At 42.8% G+C, this 17,913-nt stretch overlaps 1 protein-coding gene across 2 annotated transcripts in view; it reads left to right on the forward strand.

The window, feature by feature from the left end:
* The window catches only part of Nudcd3 (NudC domain containing 3), an 85,437-nt gene that overhangs the window by 38,586 nt on the left and 28,938 nt on the right, over window positions 1–17,913 (forward strand). For both annotated transcript variants that reach the window (XR_013111763.1, XM_034508679.3), the window contains exon 3: window positions 12,966–13,098. Coding sequence is in view for 1 of the 2 variants with exons in the window: in XM_034508679.3 (XP_034364570.1) it covers window positions 12,966–13,098 (133 nt within the window). In the remaining variant the exon portion in view is untranslated. The remainder of the gene's footprint in view (window positions 1–12,965; window positions 13,099–17,913) is intronic.

The raw sequence follows: 17,913 nt of genomic DNA on the forward strand, positions 1-17,913 counted from the left end.
TCCCTTAACCTCTTAGCCAAACTTTGGCCCAACCAGATGACTTTTGATAGGGTATAGAATGGCAGTTTCTTTTATGGATTGCGTTTTTTGTTGCCGCATCTAATTTTACCTAGCATAAATACTTTAAAACATTTTATAGTTTGATTTCTAAATTCTGTCTATGATGCATTTTGAGTTAATTTAGAATGTGAACATTGGGGCTGGAGAGATGGCTCAGTGGTTAAGAGCACTGGCTGCTCTTCCAGAGGTCCTGAGTTCAATTCCCAGCAACCACATGGTGGCTCACAGCCATCTGTAATGGGATCTGATGCCCTCTTCTGGTGTGTCTGAAGACAGCTGCAGTATACTCATGTAAATAAAATTAATTAAAAAAAAAAGAATGTGAACATCACTTCCTGTTTGTGGATATCCAGGTGTGGCAGCAGTGTTTGTTAAAAGGAGTCTATTGAACTTAGGGATCATGTCCCCTTTCCCATCTCCTGGTTTTTAGTGTTTTTGTATGGTCACTTTCCCATATCCCATGCCTTCTCCTGTCCCTGTTCCCATTATGGTTATTAACACTTTTACTTCCCATGTCTTCCTTTTGCATTTGCAGTTGTGCTCAGTCCTTGTCTATGACTCTTGTGTGATTGTCAGCTGTTTCTCTTTACAGTTCTCTTTGTTTTTAAGTGAGTATCTCACAAGCTATGCTTATGTTTCTTGATGTGAGACTATATGTCCTTTAAAAAAACTTTTCAAATTATTTTACGAGAGAGAGAGAGAGAGAGAGAGAGAGAGAGAGAGAGAGAGAGAGAGAGCAAACACATGTACATATTGAGGCCTATGATTAATTTCACTTTCCTGTTTGAGACAAGACTTGTCATTGACCATTGAACTCACCAATTTGGCTAGATTGGCTGGCCAGTACGCTTCAGGAATTTGAGCTTGGGTCCTCCTGTTTGTATGGCAAGCACTTTATGAGCTAAGCCATCTCCCTCAGTCCTCAGTGGCTTTTCTCAGTTCTTCCAATTTTGATGCTGTCAGCTCTTGTTAACATGTGTGCTTGGCTTCTGTGCACTCAGCTGTCTTCCTACCATCAGTGACTTTTCAGCCTTCCTTAGCCTTGTCGTCTTCCCACCCTTGAACGTGGGTGTTGTGGAGTTATGTGTATAATCAGTCTTTGTCTTCCCTCTTGCAGTACTCTTCTCTTGGAGAACACATCTACTCTTAGAGACTGAAGCAACACAATTTTTCTAGGGTCTGACTCCTTTTCCTTGTTTTTAGTCCTTCTGGCTAATTGTCCTTATGCCATGAGGGTCTTTAGGTGATTGTGTCACCCTTTGATCTCTCTCTGTGAGGGCTTTACCATTCCTCCCTTGCCCAAGTTCAGATCCCAGCTAGACTTCATTGTGATTTCCTGACATTCTGAAAAGAGTGGACATATTTTTTAAAGAGAAAGACCTATAGATTACTTTTCTGTCTGTTATTCTGGCATGAGCCTAGTAGAATAGAGTGACGAGTGGACCGTGCCTCTGGTTTATCTACTTCATCAGAAACAGGGCCTTAGATGTGTGCTGTGGGTTGTAGAGAGTAGGTCTGTATGGTTGGGTAGACTCAGGATATGTCAATCTTCGACTATATATTACTGTGAGGACAGTTCTCAGTATCAGTAGGATTTGCTTTTCCCTTGATGGTAATGTCTACTGTGATTTGACTATATTTCTAGCAGCAAGGAAGCCGAGGTGTTGGGCTAGTGCCAGCAGCATTGGGAAATGGCCTTGACACCCATGAATTAAAGTGTAAGGCAGAGCTATCACACCCACTCTTTTCCAGTGCTTTGAAGGTATTCTGGGCCCTTTAGAGAGCCTCTAGTTGGGTTAGCATTTGCTCTCCATTTCTCTCTGGCATAGTAGGCAAGGTCACCAGTCCTAGGGAGTGATTGTATAGATTGATGGAAAAGGCTCCAGGCCCTGAGAGGTCTTATTGCTGCTCCTGCCCACTGTGCTACAAACTAGGAATTAACCCTGGTTTCTATCTTCTAACTAGGCTCCTGAAATTGGGAGAGAGGGTGTCATGTGGTTCAGGCTGGCCTTGAACTCTGTCTTAGTCAGGGTTTCTATTCCTGCACGAACATCATGACCAAGAAGCAAGTTGGGGAGGAAAGGGTTTATTCATCTTACACTTCCACATTGCTGTGACCCAAGGAAGTCAGGACTGGAACTCAAGCAGGTCAGGATGCAGGAGCTGATGCAGAGGCTGTGGAGGGATGTTACTTATATTAGCTTGCTTCCCCTGGCTTGCTCAGCTTGCTTTCTTATAGAACCCAGGACTACCAGCCCAGGAATGGCACCACCACAATGCCTCACCCCCCCCCAGCCCCTTGATCACTAACTGAGAAAATGATGTACAGCTGGATCTCATGGAGGCATTTCTTCAAGGGAGGCTCCTTTCTCTGTGATAACTCCAGCTTGTGTTAAGTTGATACACAACACCAGCCAGTACATCCTACCTTAGTTCTTCACGTTGATGTCATCTATCAGCAGCTTCTCTGTGACCTTAGTAGCTACGATCAGTGGCTGCTGTGGTTACCAGAGAGGGTGATTTATAGAGAATGCATTTTGTGTCTTACTGTTTTGGAAGCTCCAAGATCAAGACACTGCTAAGTTGGGTATTTGGTGAAGGTTACCTTTTGCATCCAACATGGCACCTCACTGATGCCTTTTTGGAGAGGAAAAGCCATGTTACCACACAGTGGAAAGGCAGTTGGGTTGCATACTGGGAGAAACATGTTTCATAAAGGCCTTGGTGTCATTTATTAGTAAGGAGCCTTAATGGCTTAATCACCTTTTATAGCATCACACTGATTATTAAATGCCACTCTCTGAATTTTAGAGGGAATATTAAAATCATACATAGCAGGTGCAAATGTGTGGAGTCTCCAGAGAAAGTGCTTACTACAGCCTTTTCTATCATTAGAGAGGGGCCATCAGTCCTACCAGTTAAAGAAGCTTGTTAATTTTTTTTTCCTGGAGTTTTTTGCTTTGGCTCTGGCAGGTTAAGGTCATGGCTGTTGAACTTGCTGGGACTGTCATCCCATGTGGGGCATTAACAGATGGACTTTCACAACAGGTCTGTTCTCAAGGAATGAAATAGCCCTACAGCAAACTGTCTCCTTGTTAGAGGCTCCTTCTAAGCCAAGAACTAATTGCTTTTTGTCAGCCGAATAAATAAACACTCTTGTCTAAGCTGGCTTTCTGACATTTGTTTCATTACTGCCTGTTTATTGAAAAATTCCATGTAATTCACTACAAAGAATTCTCAAAAAACATCATAAATATTGCCAGAAGCCAGGCCGGGTTTCTGAAACATTGTTTTTTTACTTACTTGATTTTTAGTTGAATTGTGTAATTTGTTTGTTTGTTTTGTTTTGAGACAGGGTTTTTCTGTGTAGTCCTGGTTATCCTCTGATCTGTAGAATAGGCTGGCCTCAAACTTAGAGATCACTTGTCTCTGCCTCCTGAGTACTGAGATCGAAGGTGTGCATGACCACTGCCTTGCTCTATGGTTATGTTTGATGGACTATCTAGTCCCGCTCATTGAAAAGGTAATAATAGTATATGGATACTAATTTGTGTATTTATGAGCAATCTCCGTTGATCAGTGATCTTCCTTCTCTGAAGTTCTGTTTTTAGGAATGTGGTCACAGTTGACTGTTAAGCTCGCAGTGAGTTACACAATCTGTCCAATACCTTATAATGTCAGATATAAACCAACAAGACAAGTCTAGTGTTTGAAGAACCCTGTGGTCTGGGCTTTGGGCTTTCCTATCAGCATTCCAGTCCTTTGGGTATAGGCTGCTGGAGGATCTTATCCCATTTATATGCAAAAGACAACCAAATTGGCTAACTTGGGGCTTTATAAATAGTAGGACTGTTTCTCCAGCCTGTCTTCATTCTGCTCAGTGCTAAAATTTCCTGGCAGCCTGTAACTAATGAAATGGAAAAGTACTGTTTGCAGAACTTTAAACTAGCTTACTTGAATGCTCCTGTGATTCCTTGTCACCAGGCCATGTATTGGTTGCTCTTGAGGTGGCCAGTTTCTTCCTGAGTTGAGCTTTCAATAGCAACTCTGATCAGAATTCCAAAACAGTTATAGGAAAGCCCATTTGTCACCATGAGGTTATGATATTATATTGCTAAGAACAATGGAGGTCAGGGCATCTGCTTAGATTTGAGTAGTCCAGTCTCATATGTCAGCTTGATAATGGTTGGACTGGTTTAGACCTCAGGAAAGTGTATAGAATGTTAGATGCATGTGGTCCCTGTGCTACTTCTACAGTGAAGATATTAGTTGTTTTCTGCTGTTTTACTGATGAACAAACCTAGGCCTAGAGACCCAGGGATAAATAGTACAATGTCAGATTGCTGGCCAGTGGCAGGGCTGGGATTTTGACTCAAGTTTGTATTCGTAAGCACTAACTGGTATTGTTATTCTTTTGATATGAAATTCTTGTGCCTTCTCAACCTCAAACAATATCTCTCCACTAAAGTTCCTGCAGCTTTTTGTAGAGGAACTATAAGACGTTTTTAGAAGGGATGAGAGGCTGCTGCACACATGCCCATGGAGCATGTCCTGAGCAGATCAACACAGCATGGACAGACACGCAGCGTGGAGATTGTGTAGAGTGCTTTTGCAGAGTAGGTTGCCACTGGTAGGTTGGTGTCCACAGGATCCAGTGTCACCTCTTTCCTAGCTGCTGTGGATACGTGCTCACCCTGCTCTTTCATGCCCCAGGACTTTGGCTTACTGTCTGTAGTTGCTGTCTATCTCTCCACTGACCAGGAGGTGAACTCTAGTGTTTATCCAACACACTGCCACGGTGAAGCAGGGACTGCAGTTCTGTGTGGTAGGGTTTTGTACTTTGCTGCTATGTTTGTGATCTGCAGTTACAGTGAGAAATGCGTGTTTCAAAGATCCTAGATACACACAGTAGCAGTTTTGAGAAACAGCTTGTTACATCTGTGGTGTGTCTTCATACTTTCACTTCATTTTGTTCTGTTCTGTTCCACTGGATAGGTGTTATACAAAACGTTATTTTAGAGTATGCATTCTCCAGTAGTGTCTGAAGACTTTAGTCTTCTTGCCATAACTCTCTTACACTGAGGCTGAGGTCTGGAATAAGACTGGGTGGGAAATAGTGCAGAATTAGTGAAACCCAAAAGTTTATGGTTTGAGGGGGAGAATTCACAGCTGTAAGAGGGTGCTACCCACTGTAGTGTTGGTGGCTCTGTGGAAAAGTGTGTATTGTCTAGGGGGAGACTTTGAGAACAGGCCATATTCTGGGGTGGGAAGAATGCTGGGATGGAGCTAGGGGGTGTCACTGAAGATAACTATCTGGACTCCAGTTCCAGTTTCTTTCTCATGTTTAGGGGTAGACTGCAGATACCTGAACTTTTTGTGTTTTCTGCTCTTAATGACATTTAAAAACTTTAAAGACACTTAGTACGAATGTTTTGCCTGCTTGTGTGATTGTACATTGCCTCTGTGCCTACCACAGTGTGGCAGGAATTGCAGTTCTGTGTCATTGGTTTTCACACTTCCCAACTATGGCCCAGACTTGAAGTCACAGTGAGAAATGTGACTTGGAGGACAAAAGCGGGCGTTGGATCCCTTGGGACTGGAGTTACAGTGTCATGTGGGTGCTGGAATCAAACCCAGGTTATCTAGAAGAACAGCTAGTATTCGTAACCATCTGCTGAGAGCCGTCTCCAGTCTCACATTTGATAAACTTAAGAATATATTCATTATTATTGTGTGTGTCTCCTTTGGGGGAGGGGCCTGTAGGGATGTCAGACAATTTTTTGGAGTCAGTTCTTTCCACCCTTCCATGGCTTCTGGAGATCGGACTCAGGTGATCAAGGCACACCTATTCTGACTGAGCCGTTGTGCTAACCCACTTCTGAGAAATGACATGTAGTGCTCCAGAGGCCTGAATCATGATGGTAGTTTAGTTTAATCATTTCTCATTTGGGACTTTTTTTTTTTTTCCTTTTGAGGGAACTGAAGTAGAAAAGTAGTCTGAATGTTTCTGATTTTGCATGCATAGGAAAAAAAAGTTATATCAGACATTTATGTGCTTATATAATTTAGAGTGAATATTTAGGAGCGAATTGATTGTCTAATATTTTTTTTTGATATTTCATTTACACTTCAGATGGCATCCCCTTTCCCCATTCCCCCCTTAGAAAACCCCTATCCCATGCCCCCTTTTCCTTTTTGCATTTATACACTTTTTTAAAAATGTTAATCAAAGGCTTTATAAGTTTGGTAATGCTCAATCAGAGGTGTAACCCACTACCCAACCTAGATATATCAACTATCTTTAATTGGTGGAGATACGTGAACATCTGCCTCCCTGTCTGAAGAAATTGAGCATCTTTGGAATTACTCCAGTTGTGGTGAGACAGCCACTAGACAAGAATTGTCTCTTTCCATCTACAGACAAATTACCCTCCAGAAAAGGACACATTTGCAGAATAGTCGACTGATTATATCTGCCTAGACAGAGTAATCAGCTCTTAATAATTCTGCAGCACTAAGGTCTGTCAGATGATCCTGGGCCAGAAGGTAGAAGAACAGATGCTCCAACGTTTTGTAGTAGAGGGAGTGCCTAGGTGTTCAGAGGTCTCTATAAATTGGCTAAGGTTGAGAAGCTATGCTTTGTGCTTCCCACAATTATAGTTAACTCAGTCATTCTGGATTTCTGACGGGGTTGAATTTACCTTATGAAATTGGTTCTATTTACCTTAAGAGAAAAGAACATTTATTAATGAATTTTAGAATGAATTATACTCTGTCACTAAGATCACTGATGATTTGGAAACTTAATGGCTTTCAGTGAATGTAACGTACGTTATATTGGAAATTGTCGTGTGTTGTTTGAACACACAAGAAACTGGTTTTTGGGGATGGTGTTGCTACCCTCTGATTCAGACCCAGTATTTTTATGTATTGTATCCTCCAAGAAAATCCTTACTGGCTGGCTCCCCTAACTTTGAGACAGAGAGAGAAAAATAAGCAAGACAGCCCATAAGTGAAATGCCACCTCATGAATATCTAGAAGTTGAACTGTTGCCGACCAATGTTTCTTCTATTCTTCATTCCATGACGTAAAAGTGCCTCCTGTGGAAGGGAGAAGCTGGACAGTCAGCCATGAGAGAAAGCTCAGTTAGGAACTCCACCTGACTGTGCCTCAGCTTCCTTAGTCAATTTCTGTCAGATGTTGTGAGTGTCCAACATTGCTGCCTGTTCTTTTTCTTGGAAACCTCACCCAACAGGACACTCTGCTTTGAATGTTATTCCTGATGGGGAGCTCTATCAGGCTGGTTTGATGGAGCTTCCTCTGTGACTTCCTGCTGGATGTTTGTAAGCCTCCAACTTGATGGCAGTATTTTTCTGTTATTATTTGGTCTTTTGTTTGGAAGCCTCTTTCTGCTCTTCCCAAGACTCTATTGGGAACTTGAGGTGGCTGCCTTTAGGAGTTCCCAGTTAATTTCTGCTGGGTGTTTGAGAGTCTGATTTGATGGTATTTTCCTGTTTTGTCTACTTATCTATCCATCCATTTCTTTCATTTTTCCCTTTACTTTGACTTATAAACAATAAATTCACTTATTCAAAACCCAAAATATTCCTATTGTAGATCATCTTCTAGATTGCTCAGAATAGTCCATTTTTCTGAAATGTCTGAAAAGGAGCCCAGAACAGACACTTTTCTTCTTTTTTAAAATTTGTTTTTATTTTATGTGTATGGGTGTTTTGCCTGCATATATGTCTGTGCACTACTTGTATACCTGATGCCTGTGGAGGCTAGCAGAAGTTATCAGATTCCCCTGGAACTAGAGTTTAGACACAGTTTTGGGTGCTGGGAATTGAACACAGGTTCTCCAGAAGAGAAGGGCCTAAACCCAGGCTTAGAGCCTGGCGGGTTAGAGTGTAAGGGCTCTGGAGCAGGACAGTGAGTAAGCTATTTTTCTAACTGTGTCTGTTTTATAAAGTCTCAGCAATAATGAACCCAGAAGAAAAGTTACTGGATCTCCACCAGTTGTAAAGGACTTAGGCAAAATTGAGTACTGTCAGGGAGGAGTTAACAAGAGAAGGAAGAATCCTTTATAGAAGGAGAATGGGAAAGAGGACTCTGATGACTGATAATCATGAATACCTTGATGAAGTCATAGCCCAGAAAGTTGTTGAGGTCCACATGGTCACACTGGCTTGGGGGGAGGGGGAGCGGGGGAGGCGCAGACAGAGACAGACAGAGACACAGAACACATAAAGTTGGGAACAGCTACCTTCTGCTTACTCCCTCATACCTGTGGCATGTCTATCCACAGATGTACTCCACATGTGCACATATTACATTGGTGCTGTGTGTGTGCATATGCTTTGTCTCAGCCTATTCAGGCTGCTATAACAAAAAGCCATAGACTGGTTGGTTTATAACAAGAATCTGTTTCTGAATTTCAGATGCTGGAAGTTTACTATCCAGTCATTGGCAGATTGAGTGTTTGATGTGTATGCTCCTCACATACAATGTTTTCTATGTTTTCATATGGTGAAAAAGCAAGGGGTCTCTTTAAGGGCCTTTTAATAAGGACAATAGTCAGAGATGAATGAGAATTCGTGGGGCTGCATCCCTTTCACCAGCCTTTCCAAATCCCACTTTCTGAAGCTGTCATGGGCAACTGGACACATGAATTTTGGAAGGACATAGTTTTCAGACCATAGCACATACATATGATCCCTCTTCTGATGACCAAATGGACAGTCATAGGAGTGTGGAGTCAACATATCTGGATTGACTGAGGCTGGCAAGGGTGGTGGACATTGTCAGCCAAGCACAGAGTCAATGATCTTTGAGCATGTTATGCAGGATCCTGGATAGTATTGGTAAGAGAAGTAAAAGACTGGCTCTGCTCCCCTAGGGAGAGGGGTGACCTGCAGCTGAACTCCACCTCTGCTGTGCTGGGACCTTGGGAAGCCAATCCCCCAGCTCCCTTCCATCTTGTAACAAATGCCTCCTGTATTCACCCTTTCTTGGGAAAGAAATGAGGGCAATGCATATAATCCCGTTGAGTTTGGGATTCTATCTTGTACAGAAACCTTTAGGTTAAGGATTTAGTCTCCTTTTTTACCTTTTTACATATGTTTTACTAGTTATTCTAAACCCCAAATTGTCTCTGAGCCTTTGGTTTTTAAAAAACAAACTAAAGGAGAAGCTTGAGGTTAGTTCAGTGAGGGTTTAGCCCCTCCACAACAGCAAACAGAAGGAGAGAGGTCCTTTTGGTTTGAGTGATGGCTTCAAGCTGACAAAGTAGGTTGGGCTCCTGCCCAGGCGTGAGTCTTGTTCCTATTCCCTGAGACAGTGATGGTTCCTCGTGACAGTATCTGCCACACTCAGGTGATTCTAGTTTCCTGGCTTGCCCCACTTTGGTGCCTAGGCCTACTAGGAATTGTTTAGCAGTCAAAACTGTTGTGTCTTCAAGGAGACTTAGAGCTTGTGGCCCATAGTGCCCAGCAGGATGTCGACCCTGTGTTCTCTTTTCCTTTGTCAAGAGCCTTCTTGTCCCGTGCTCCTCAGCAACAGAGTGGGAGCTGCAGTGAGACTTGGTTGCTGACTCACCGTCTCACTCCCACCCTGATGCTGAAGCTCTGCTGCTCATCCCTCCTCCCCCGCCTCCTGCTGCAGGCCCACAGCTGCAGGGGTGGCCTTGGATTTGCTGGGTGGGGCTCAGAGCCACCTGCACTTGACAGGACACATTTTTACATACTGTTGGCTGGAAATAATCAACTTTATTTAAAGAGAATGTGAATTCAGAGTGCTATAAAAAGCAACAAGCAACCTGGTAGGGCTGTTTTAGGAGGAATTTTCCTGCCTGCTGTGAGGCCCATGCTAGGGTACCTGGGGTCTGTCTGGACATAGTGGGAAGAAGATAGACCAGCAGGTCCCAGGCAACAAATAGAGAGACCCTAGTAGGCATGCAGAGCTTGAGGACCTGATAAGGGGTCAGGCAGAGACTGGCAGCCTTTTTGCTGAAGAATTGAGTTTATATGCCATACCGATGTTTGCATGAGGAGCTAATTTAGAGCAGCCATCCAGAGCCCTTTTCCTAGCTAATCCAGGCTCTTCTTTGTACTTAGTCACTGATCTCTGTGAAGTGCTAGGGCCATTTTGGTTTTAATTTCATGTGTAAAGGTATTCATTTATATTTTTATATTCTTTTAAAAATATTTATTTTATGTGTACTAGTGTTTTGCTTTTGTTACTGCACCATGTTGGATTCCATAGAATTGGAGTCACAGATAGTTATGAACCACCATGTGGCACCAGTTCCTCTGCAAGAACAAGAAGTACTTTTTAACTGCTGAGCCATCTCTCTCTAGCCTTGTTTTCATAGTTTTGTCTATTTTAACATGGTAATATTGATAGGGCTGTCAGTGGAGAGGGATCTGTTTCTCCCTACTTCCCAGCTGTAGAAGTAGCCACTGTTACCCTGTTGTTGTTTTAATTTTCATAGATACCACTCCATATTCATGTGTGCCCATGTCCAGTGTGAGCCTAGTACTACCAGTGGGGTTCACGTGGGAGGGCTGGGTGGAAGCTTGTTGACCTGCTGGGCAGCACTGTTTGCTGTTCTTGTTTCTTTGTACTCATTTCAGGAGACTTTAGGGGCTGGGTTGAGGCTACTGCACTGGATCCAGGGCCACGGGTACATCTTCACTCCAGTCTGTGCTTGTAGAAGTAGTTGGCATTCTCTTGGCTAAAATGTTTGCATATTGTAGAGAATTTGGATATTACCTAAGGAAGCAAAGAGGCCAGATCCCCTCTTATCACAAAAATCAAACCTGCTTATGCATGTATGCTCATTTCCTCTTTCTAAAAGCTGAGACAATACCGTATGTAGAAGTTGTATATCCTTTTTAACCCCTTCAGGTTTTGTTGTTGTTGTTGTGTTGAAAGGTTTCCCATACCACTAGTCTACAGTAAATACTTCACGTGTTCTGGATGTTTTCCTTGTTTTGGTGCCTTCATCTTGCTCTGCTTTGTCAAATCATCAAGCCAGGTGTCCTCTGTGGCTCTCAGTTCCTGTGTGTTCTCTGTGCTGCACAGTGCTTCCCTCAGACGGTCTTGAGTTGGTGTCCATGCTGATTGATCTTCACAGTATTGAGTGCTGAAGTTTTAAGTCACGTGTGTTGGAAGTGAATTTCCTTAGCTACCTTGCTTGTGCTGACATCAAAGCTTAAATAACAGATATCTGGGATCAGGTGTGGGCTGGCTCTCACTCCTGAAGCTGTAGGGAAGAAGGATCCTTCTGGCCCACAGTTCTTGTTCTATCATTCTGATCTCTGCCTGTTCTTCATAGCCACCTTTACATCCCTTTCCTTGATAAGTGTGTGTTCAGAGTCTCCACTTGAAGAACAATGGTCATGGTGGGTGAGGGCCCATCTTAATTGACCTGAATCACTTTTGAGGCTTTAGGGGTCAAGACTCAAGGATATCATTTGATAGGGCACAATTTACCTTCAGAAGCCTTCTCTTATCCAGCCCTGAGATTTCAGGCCATGTTAGAGGCCCAGTCTCTTAAATAATACAGACACAAAAGTACACATACCATGAGTAAAAGTATTCTTTTTTAAAAATGATTCTTTAATTTTATAGGCATTGGTGTTTGCCTGTGTGTGTGTGTGTGTGTGTGTGTGTGTGTGTGTGTATCTGTGTAAGGGTGTTGAATCCCCTGGAACTGTTGTTATAGGGAGTTGTGAGCTGCCATTTCAGTGTTGGGAATTTAACCCTGGTCCTCTGAAAGAGCAGCCAGTGCTCTTAAATCACTGAGCCATCTTTTCAGCCCCAAGATATTCTTAAAACTTGAGTAGAAAACCATGTCCTCTTTAATTACCCTTTCCCCAATCCTGGTCTTGTTTCTGTGTCAAGACAAATGTAGGCACTTGCAACTTCGTGTCCTCCCAAGTGCTGGGATTAAAGGTGTAAGCCACCACTGCAACTTCATGCTTCCCGGAATGAGCAGAACCACAGACATACCTAACAGTGTGTGGAATTCCCTGCCTGCCTCAGTTTGTCTGTTGCTGTTTGAGAAGACTCTTAAGGGTGACTGCTGAGCCACATCTGCTTGAGAATATTCTGCTACCTTCTCTAGACAACGGCTTTTATCTGTGAATTAGATCTACTCACTTAGTGGACTTGTTAGTCTAGACTCATCTTTAAGGCATTTATATGATTTAACATAGCTAAATTTTATGACAGATTTTGTATTTATCTTCAACATCTGCTTCCTGGCTAGGCCTTTTTGTACCTGGACTAGGTTTGTAATACAAGGTACATAATAGGATTTGGTTGACTAGGTTTTTTTTTTTTTTTTTTTTCTCATCTCATTAAATGAATTGCTGACCTTTTACTAATGATGTGCAGTTTTAATGCAGTCTTTGTGGCTTTGATTTACTTACTAGGAGGAAAGAGAGGCTTAGTGTTGGGTTAGGATTGAAGTAAAGCAGCTGCAGGATGGAGTTTTTTTGACTGTTTGAAAAGGGTAAGTTCTACTTAGCAGTTCATCAGACACACCCAGTGCTCATGAGCCAGGGATTTTCTTAACCAAGCTGTTTGTCTACTTTACAGGGCTGGTTCTGAACTGACAACAAGCAGAACTGTGATTTCCTGGGAGACCACATATAAGTGTCACCAAGGAAATTGCTCCAAAAGAGACCTTAGCAGACCTTATCGTGTGTGTGTGTGTGTGTGTGTGTGTGTGTGTGTGTGTGTGTGAGAGAGAGAGAGAGAGAGAGAGAGACAGAGACAGAGACAGAGAGACAGAGAGATACACAGAGAGAGATATTTCTTCAAGACATAGAACTAGCACATGTGAAGCTGCTCTGGGATTTCTCTGGTGCATCTTAATTTTCCTGTTCTTTCTCAGGATTCAGGAGCAGTTCCAGAAAAATCCTGACAGTTACAACGGTGCCATCCGTGAGAACTACACCTGGTCGCAAGACTATACTGACCTGGAGGTCAGGGTGCCAGTGCCCAAGCATGTGGTGAAGGGGAAGCAGGTAACAGCTTGTGGGCAGGGGCTTCGCTGCAGCCAGTCTGAGCTCCAGGCAAAAAGCTGGTAGATTTCAAGAGAGCTAGGATTGGTTTTCGGATCTTGTCCCCCAGGGGGTGGTGCCTTTGCTGTCCTTGGCCTTTGCTTCTTTGGTAGCCCTTTTCACCTGGTCTTCAAGTTTCCCTGGGGACAGTGAGCCCTATTCTTAGTCTGAGCAGCCATAATCTGGAGAAAAGCTCACATTTGATGTCCTAGACTCTTAGAAAGACTCGGACATTTTTTTGGTCTCCTTGTAGACAGCTACTCTGTTGGTTTTCAAGAACAGATCCAAACATTACCTTTAGCAAAGTCTACCTTCAGCTTCCCTAAGAAAACTCCAGCTAGCTGACTTCACAGTGAGGGCTAAGGTGCCTTGCATGTTGACTGTCATGTCTGTTTACTGGTATGAGACCTGTGTTCCACACAGAATAGGGCAGCAGAGCCCTTTTGTGTACTTTGGAGGTAAATAAATACTGAAACTGTCCTAAGACAGTAAGATAATAACACAGGAAAACAGTTCCTGTTCACACACTTCTTTGCTGATGTTGGCCAGAGGTTACCAGAGGACATCCCATTTCTGTGAGGTCCAGATTTGGTATTACTTGATGTACCTACTTTGTCAGTGCTCAGTTTCATTGGCCAGGCCTGTCACTTCAGGGTGCTCATGGAAGGATAGTTCTACTTCCTCTGGCACAACTTCTATGATGTATACATTTTCTCCCTCTGTTGACAACGTTTATTCTCTTCTTCAGATATAAACACTCCCTATAACCACCCGCCCTCAGCCTCCCAAATTGTGTCCCAAATGGGTACCAGATAATGTATGGAACCCATTGCAGTTCCAGCCAGTCCTGAGGCAAAGCAAAGAAGTATAGGATAGGGAGATTAGTCACCTGAATGCAAGTCCATAGACAAGCAAGCTGGGTGGGGCTACATATTCCTAATACTGTAGAGGGTGCACATAGGAGGATAGCCCAACAGCTGACCTCTTAGTTCTGTGAGATGTCCTATTTCTAAGGAATAAGGCAAAGAGTAATAGAGTAGGGATGTACATGGATGGCCACTACCACATACATACACATACAAATCTAGGCTACAGTGACCAAATTAATACATACATATATATATATATATATATATATATATATATATATATATATATATATATATATATATTTTGGGGGGGGGGTTTCAAGACAGGGTTTCTCTGTGTAGCCCTGGCTGTCCTGGAACTCACTCTGTAGACCAGGCTGGCCTCAAACTCAGAAATCCACCTGCCTCTGCCTCCCAAGTGCTGGGATTAAAGGCGTGCGCTACCACAGCCCGGCCCAAATTAATATCTTGGCTTATGTCCTGTGGTTCTTCCATAGGGCAGGAGCTATGTCAGTTATGTATAGCTGTGACATTACCAATTTAGGGTGATTTCTGAAACTTCTGTTTAGGACCTAATTTTTTGGAGGGAAAGAGGTTTATTTAGAAAACTTTGGTAGAAATAACATTATTATAGGTTGTTATAAATAAACAGGATTTGCTTAAAATAATCTCAGGTAACAGATTCAAATAGGATATAACAGAATTTGAGTCCACATTATAACAAAGCTTGACATGTACCAGAATCTTTCCTTATTTTAAACTTCAAAAGAACCTTAAATATATAAAACAATCCTGTGTTTTATAGATGAGATTAAGGCTGGGAGAAATGACTAAATTACCCAGTGTTGGCTCCCTTGTTACACCCAAACAGGGCTTTTAGATAACCTATTTGAGGGGACTGGAGAGATAGTTCAGTGGTTAAAAGCACTCACTGCTCTTCCAATGGTCCCGAGTTCAATTCCCAACACCCATATATCTCACTGCCTAATGTAGTCTTCTGGTATACAGAAGTACATGCAGACAAAGCACCCATACATAAAATACATGAATAAATATTTAGAAACCTATTGAGTAGAAGACCTGCTGGATAAATACTGTGTTTTGGTTCAGATGTATCTGTTTCTAAGCTTAGACTTCTGTCTGGGTCTCACCTCTATAAATTCCTGATTTAATGGATCACAGGCTTATGTGGAATGTGTAACATGGAAGTTGAGTTATACTTGTTTTTTAGGGGACAGTTTGCTCTGACATTGGGGACAACTTAGATGTCACTCTCCATCCCACATATTGACAGTCCATAAAGCTCAGTTCACCTTTGTCTATTTTGGATGGCTGGAGCATGTTGTGGTAATATTTTTTAAAAAGGGGCTGTGTGGGTGACCATCTAAGTGGCAACCATCTAAGCGACAGCGGCTATGCCTAGCTCAAGCCGCCATGCTCCGCAGCCTGAAGCCAAGTGCTCCATAGCTGGAGCGGCCAGAGGCCACGGGCACACCCCAGCTAGAAATGGCTAGCCAGAAACACTGGCCCTGCCACCCACAAGACCAGTGTGGGAGATAGCCCTGCCAATCTTCCACACTGTCTCCACAAAGCTGGACTGGGCCCAGAACATCCGCCATCCAAGCAGGCCCAGTAGAATGAGACTCTAATGCTTAGATTATCCAAAGGCTTTATATGTTTGGTAATGCTCAATAACAAGATGCCCACACAATCAGAAGTGTAATCCAATACCCAACCTAGATATATCAACTACCTTTGGCTGGTAGAGACACTCGAATGTACACTGCCATGTCCCCCCACCCTCCTTCTCTCTCTCTCAGCTTCTCCTCCTTCTTCCTCTTCTTACTCCTACCACCTTTGCTCCTCCCAACTTGTGGAAAAAATATGCCAGTACAGGAGCAGGTGCTGATATCCTTTCCCAAGTTGCCTGCTTAACATCTTCTTTGATATTAGTGGATCAGGTTTTGTCTTCCAGCTCATTTTGTGGTAAGAGCACTAATAAATTCTAAACAAATTTAAGGGCCAGGGGAGATACTTCAGTCGATAAAGTACATGCTCTGTGAGCACAAGGATCCGAGTTCAGATCCCCAGTACACATATGCAAAGACTTAAGCCATACTGTTTGCCTGTAATTCCAGTGCTAGGGTGGCAGAAACAGAAGGATACTGAGGATTTACCAGTTAGCCAGCATAGTTGAATCAACGCTTCAGATTCAATAAGAGACCCTGTCACAAAATAAGTGAACAAAATAGAGAAAGATACCCAACATCAATCTCTGGAACACACACACACACACACACACACACACACACACACACACACACACACGCGCGCGCGCGCGCGCGCGCGCGCGCGCGAATATATATCCCCTTATACAAAATAAATTTAATAAGCTATTTAAAATTTAAAATTTTATTTTAAATTATACATATATCTTTGGTTTGTTAAGGTTTAGTTGCTGTGAAGAGACATCATGACCATGGCAAGTCTTATAAAAGAAAACATTTCATTGGAGTTGGCTTAGAGTTTCAGAGGTTCAGTCATTATCATCATAGCAGGTAGCATGGTAGCACACAGACAGACATGATGCTGGAGAAGAAGCTGAGAGGTCTGCATTTTGATCCACAGCCAGCAGAAGTGACTATGAGCCACACTGAACATAGTTTGAGCATAGGAGACCTCTAAACCCTCTTCCACAGGGACACACTTTCTCCACTAAGACTACACCTACTCTAACTTCCTAATGGTGCCCCTCCCTATAGTCTTTCGGTGCCATACTCATTCAAACCCCCACACATATAAACATGTGAGTGTAGATGCTCACGAAGGCCAGAAGGAGGGTATTGTATCCCTTGTAGCTGGAGTTAAAGGTCGTTGTAAGTTACCTGACATGAATGCTGGGAGTTGAACTCAGATGCTCAAGGGAAGAACCTCATCTCTGAAGGTTTCTCTGAAAGGCTTCATAGTAGGCCCAGTTTAAAATTAGTTTCTTTTTTCTGTTACTCAGAAGAACTGTGTTAGTAACCCAGACAGCTTCTAGGGACATAGGCTTCAGATATACTGGCTCAGAGTTGCTACCACACCATGTAGTTTAGACTCATATCTCTCTTATGTATTTGTTTTGATCTCGATGGTGATGCAGTCCTGCTTTTACTAACTAACCCTGGATCTGGCTCATTCTTCTGTGGACATTGTCATAGCACATGGCCCAAGTGGTGTTACCTAGATAGATTGCTGGCATCGAACATTTGTCCCTGTTATTGCATAGGCAGTAATGGTTAGCAAACTGATGGTTTGTGTATGTTCAGCACAGATGTTGGAGTGCCCATCTCAGTGACTCAGTCCTTTAGCCCACCACACAGAAACTACTGTATACTTAGGGGAGCCCAGCTAAGAATTAAAGCTATCCCACCCAAAGGAGGCTTAGCTTCTTTCTTTAAAGCACTGTGGTGGGGTGAGCAGCTTTCCAGTTCTGCTGCCAATTTTAATGTTGGCATTTTGTGACACCTACTGATGTTGCTTTACCTGTGAATGTCTTTATTTCACACATGGTAAGAAATTTTCTTTTTCTCCTTAATAATATTTCTCCATGCTATGCTTAACAATATCACAAACTTGTTTTACAAATCCCTGGTATGTTTGATATAAGACCTGAACCTGTGAAACTGTTAGAGGAAAAAGTAGGGAAAACACTTCAAGAAGTAGGCACAGGCAAGAACTTTCTGAGTGGGTCTCCCTTCACTTGGAAATAATAAGACCAACATTGACAAATAGGATCGCATGTAATTAAAACCCTTCTACACAGCCAAGAAAGCAGCTAATTGAGTGAAGAGACAGCCTACAGAATGGGAGGCAATTGCTAGTTATGCTATGGACAGAAGACCAATATCTGGAATATACAAGGAATTTT

This window comes from Arvicanthis niloticus, chromosome 7 (genome assembly GCF_011762505.2).
Source record: "Arvicanthis niloticus isolate mArvNil1 chromosome 7, mArvNil1.pat.X, whole genome shotgun sequence".
In the NCBI taxonomy this organism is placed as follows: Eukaryota; Metazoa; Chordata; class Mammalia; order Rodentia; family Muridae; genus Arvicanthis; species Arvicanthis niloticus.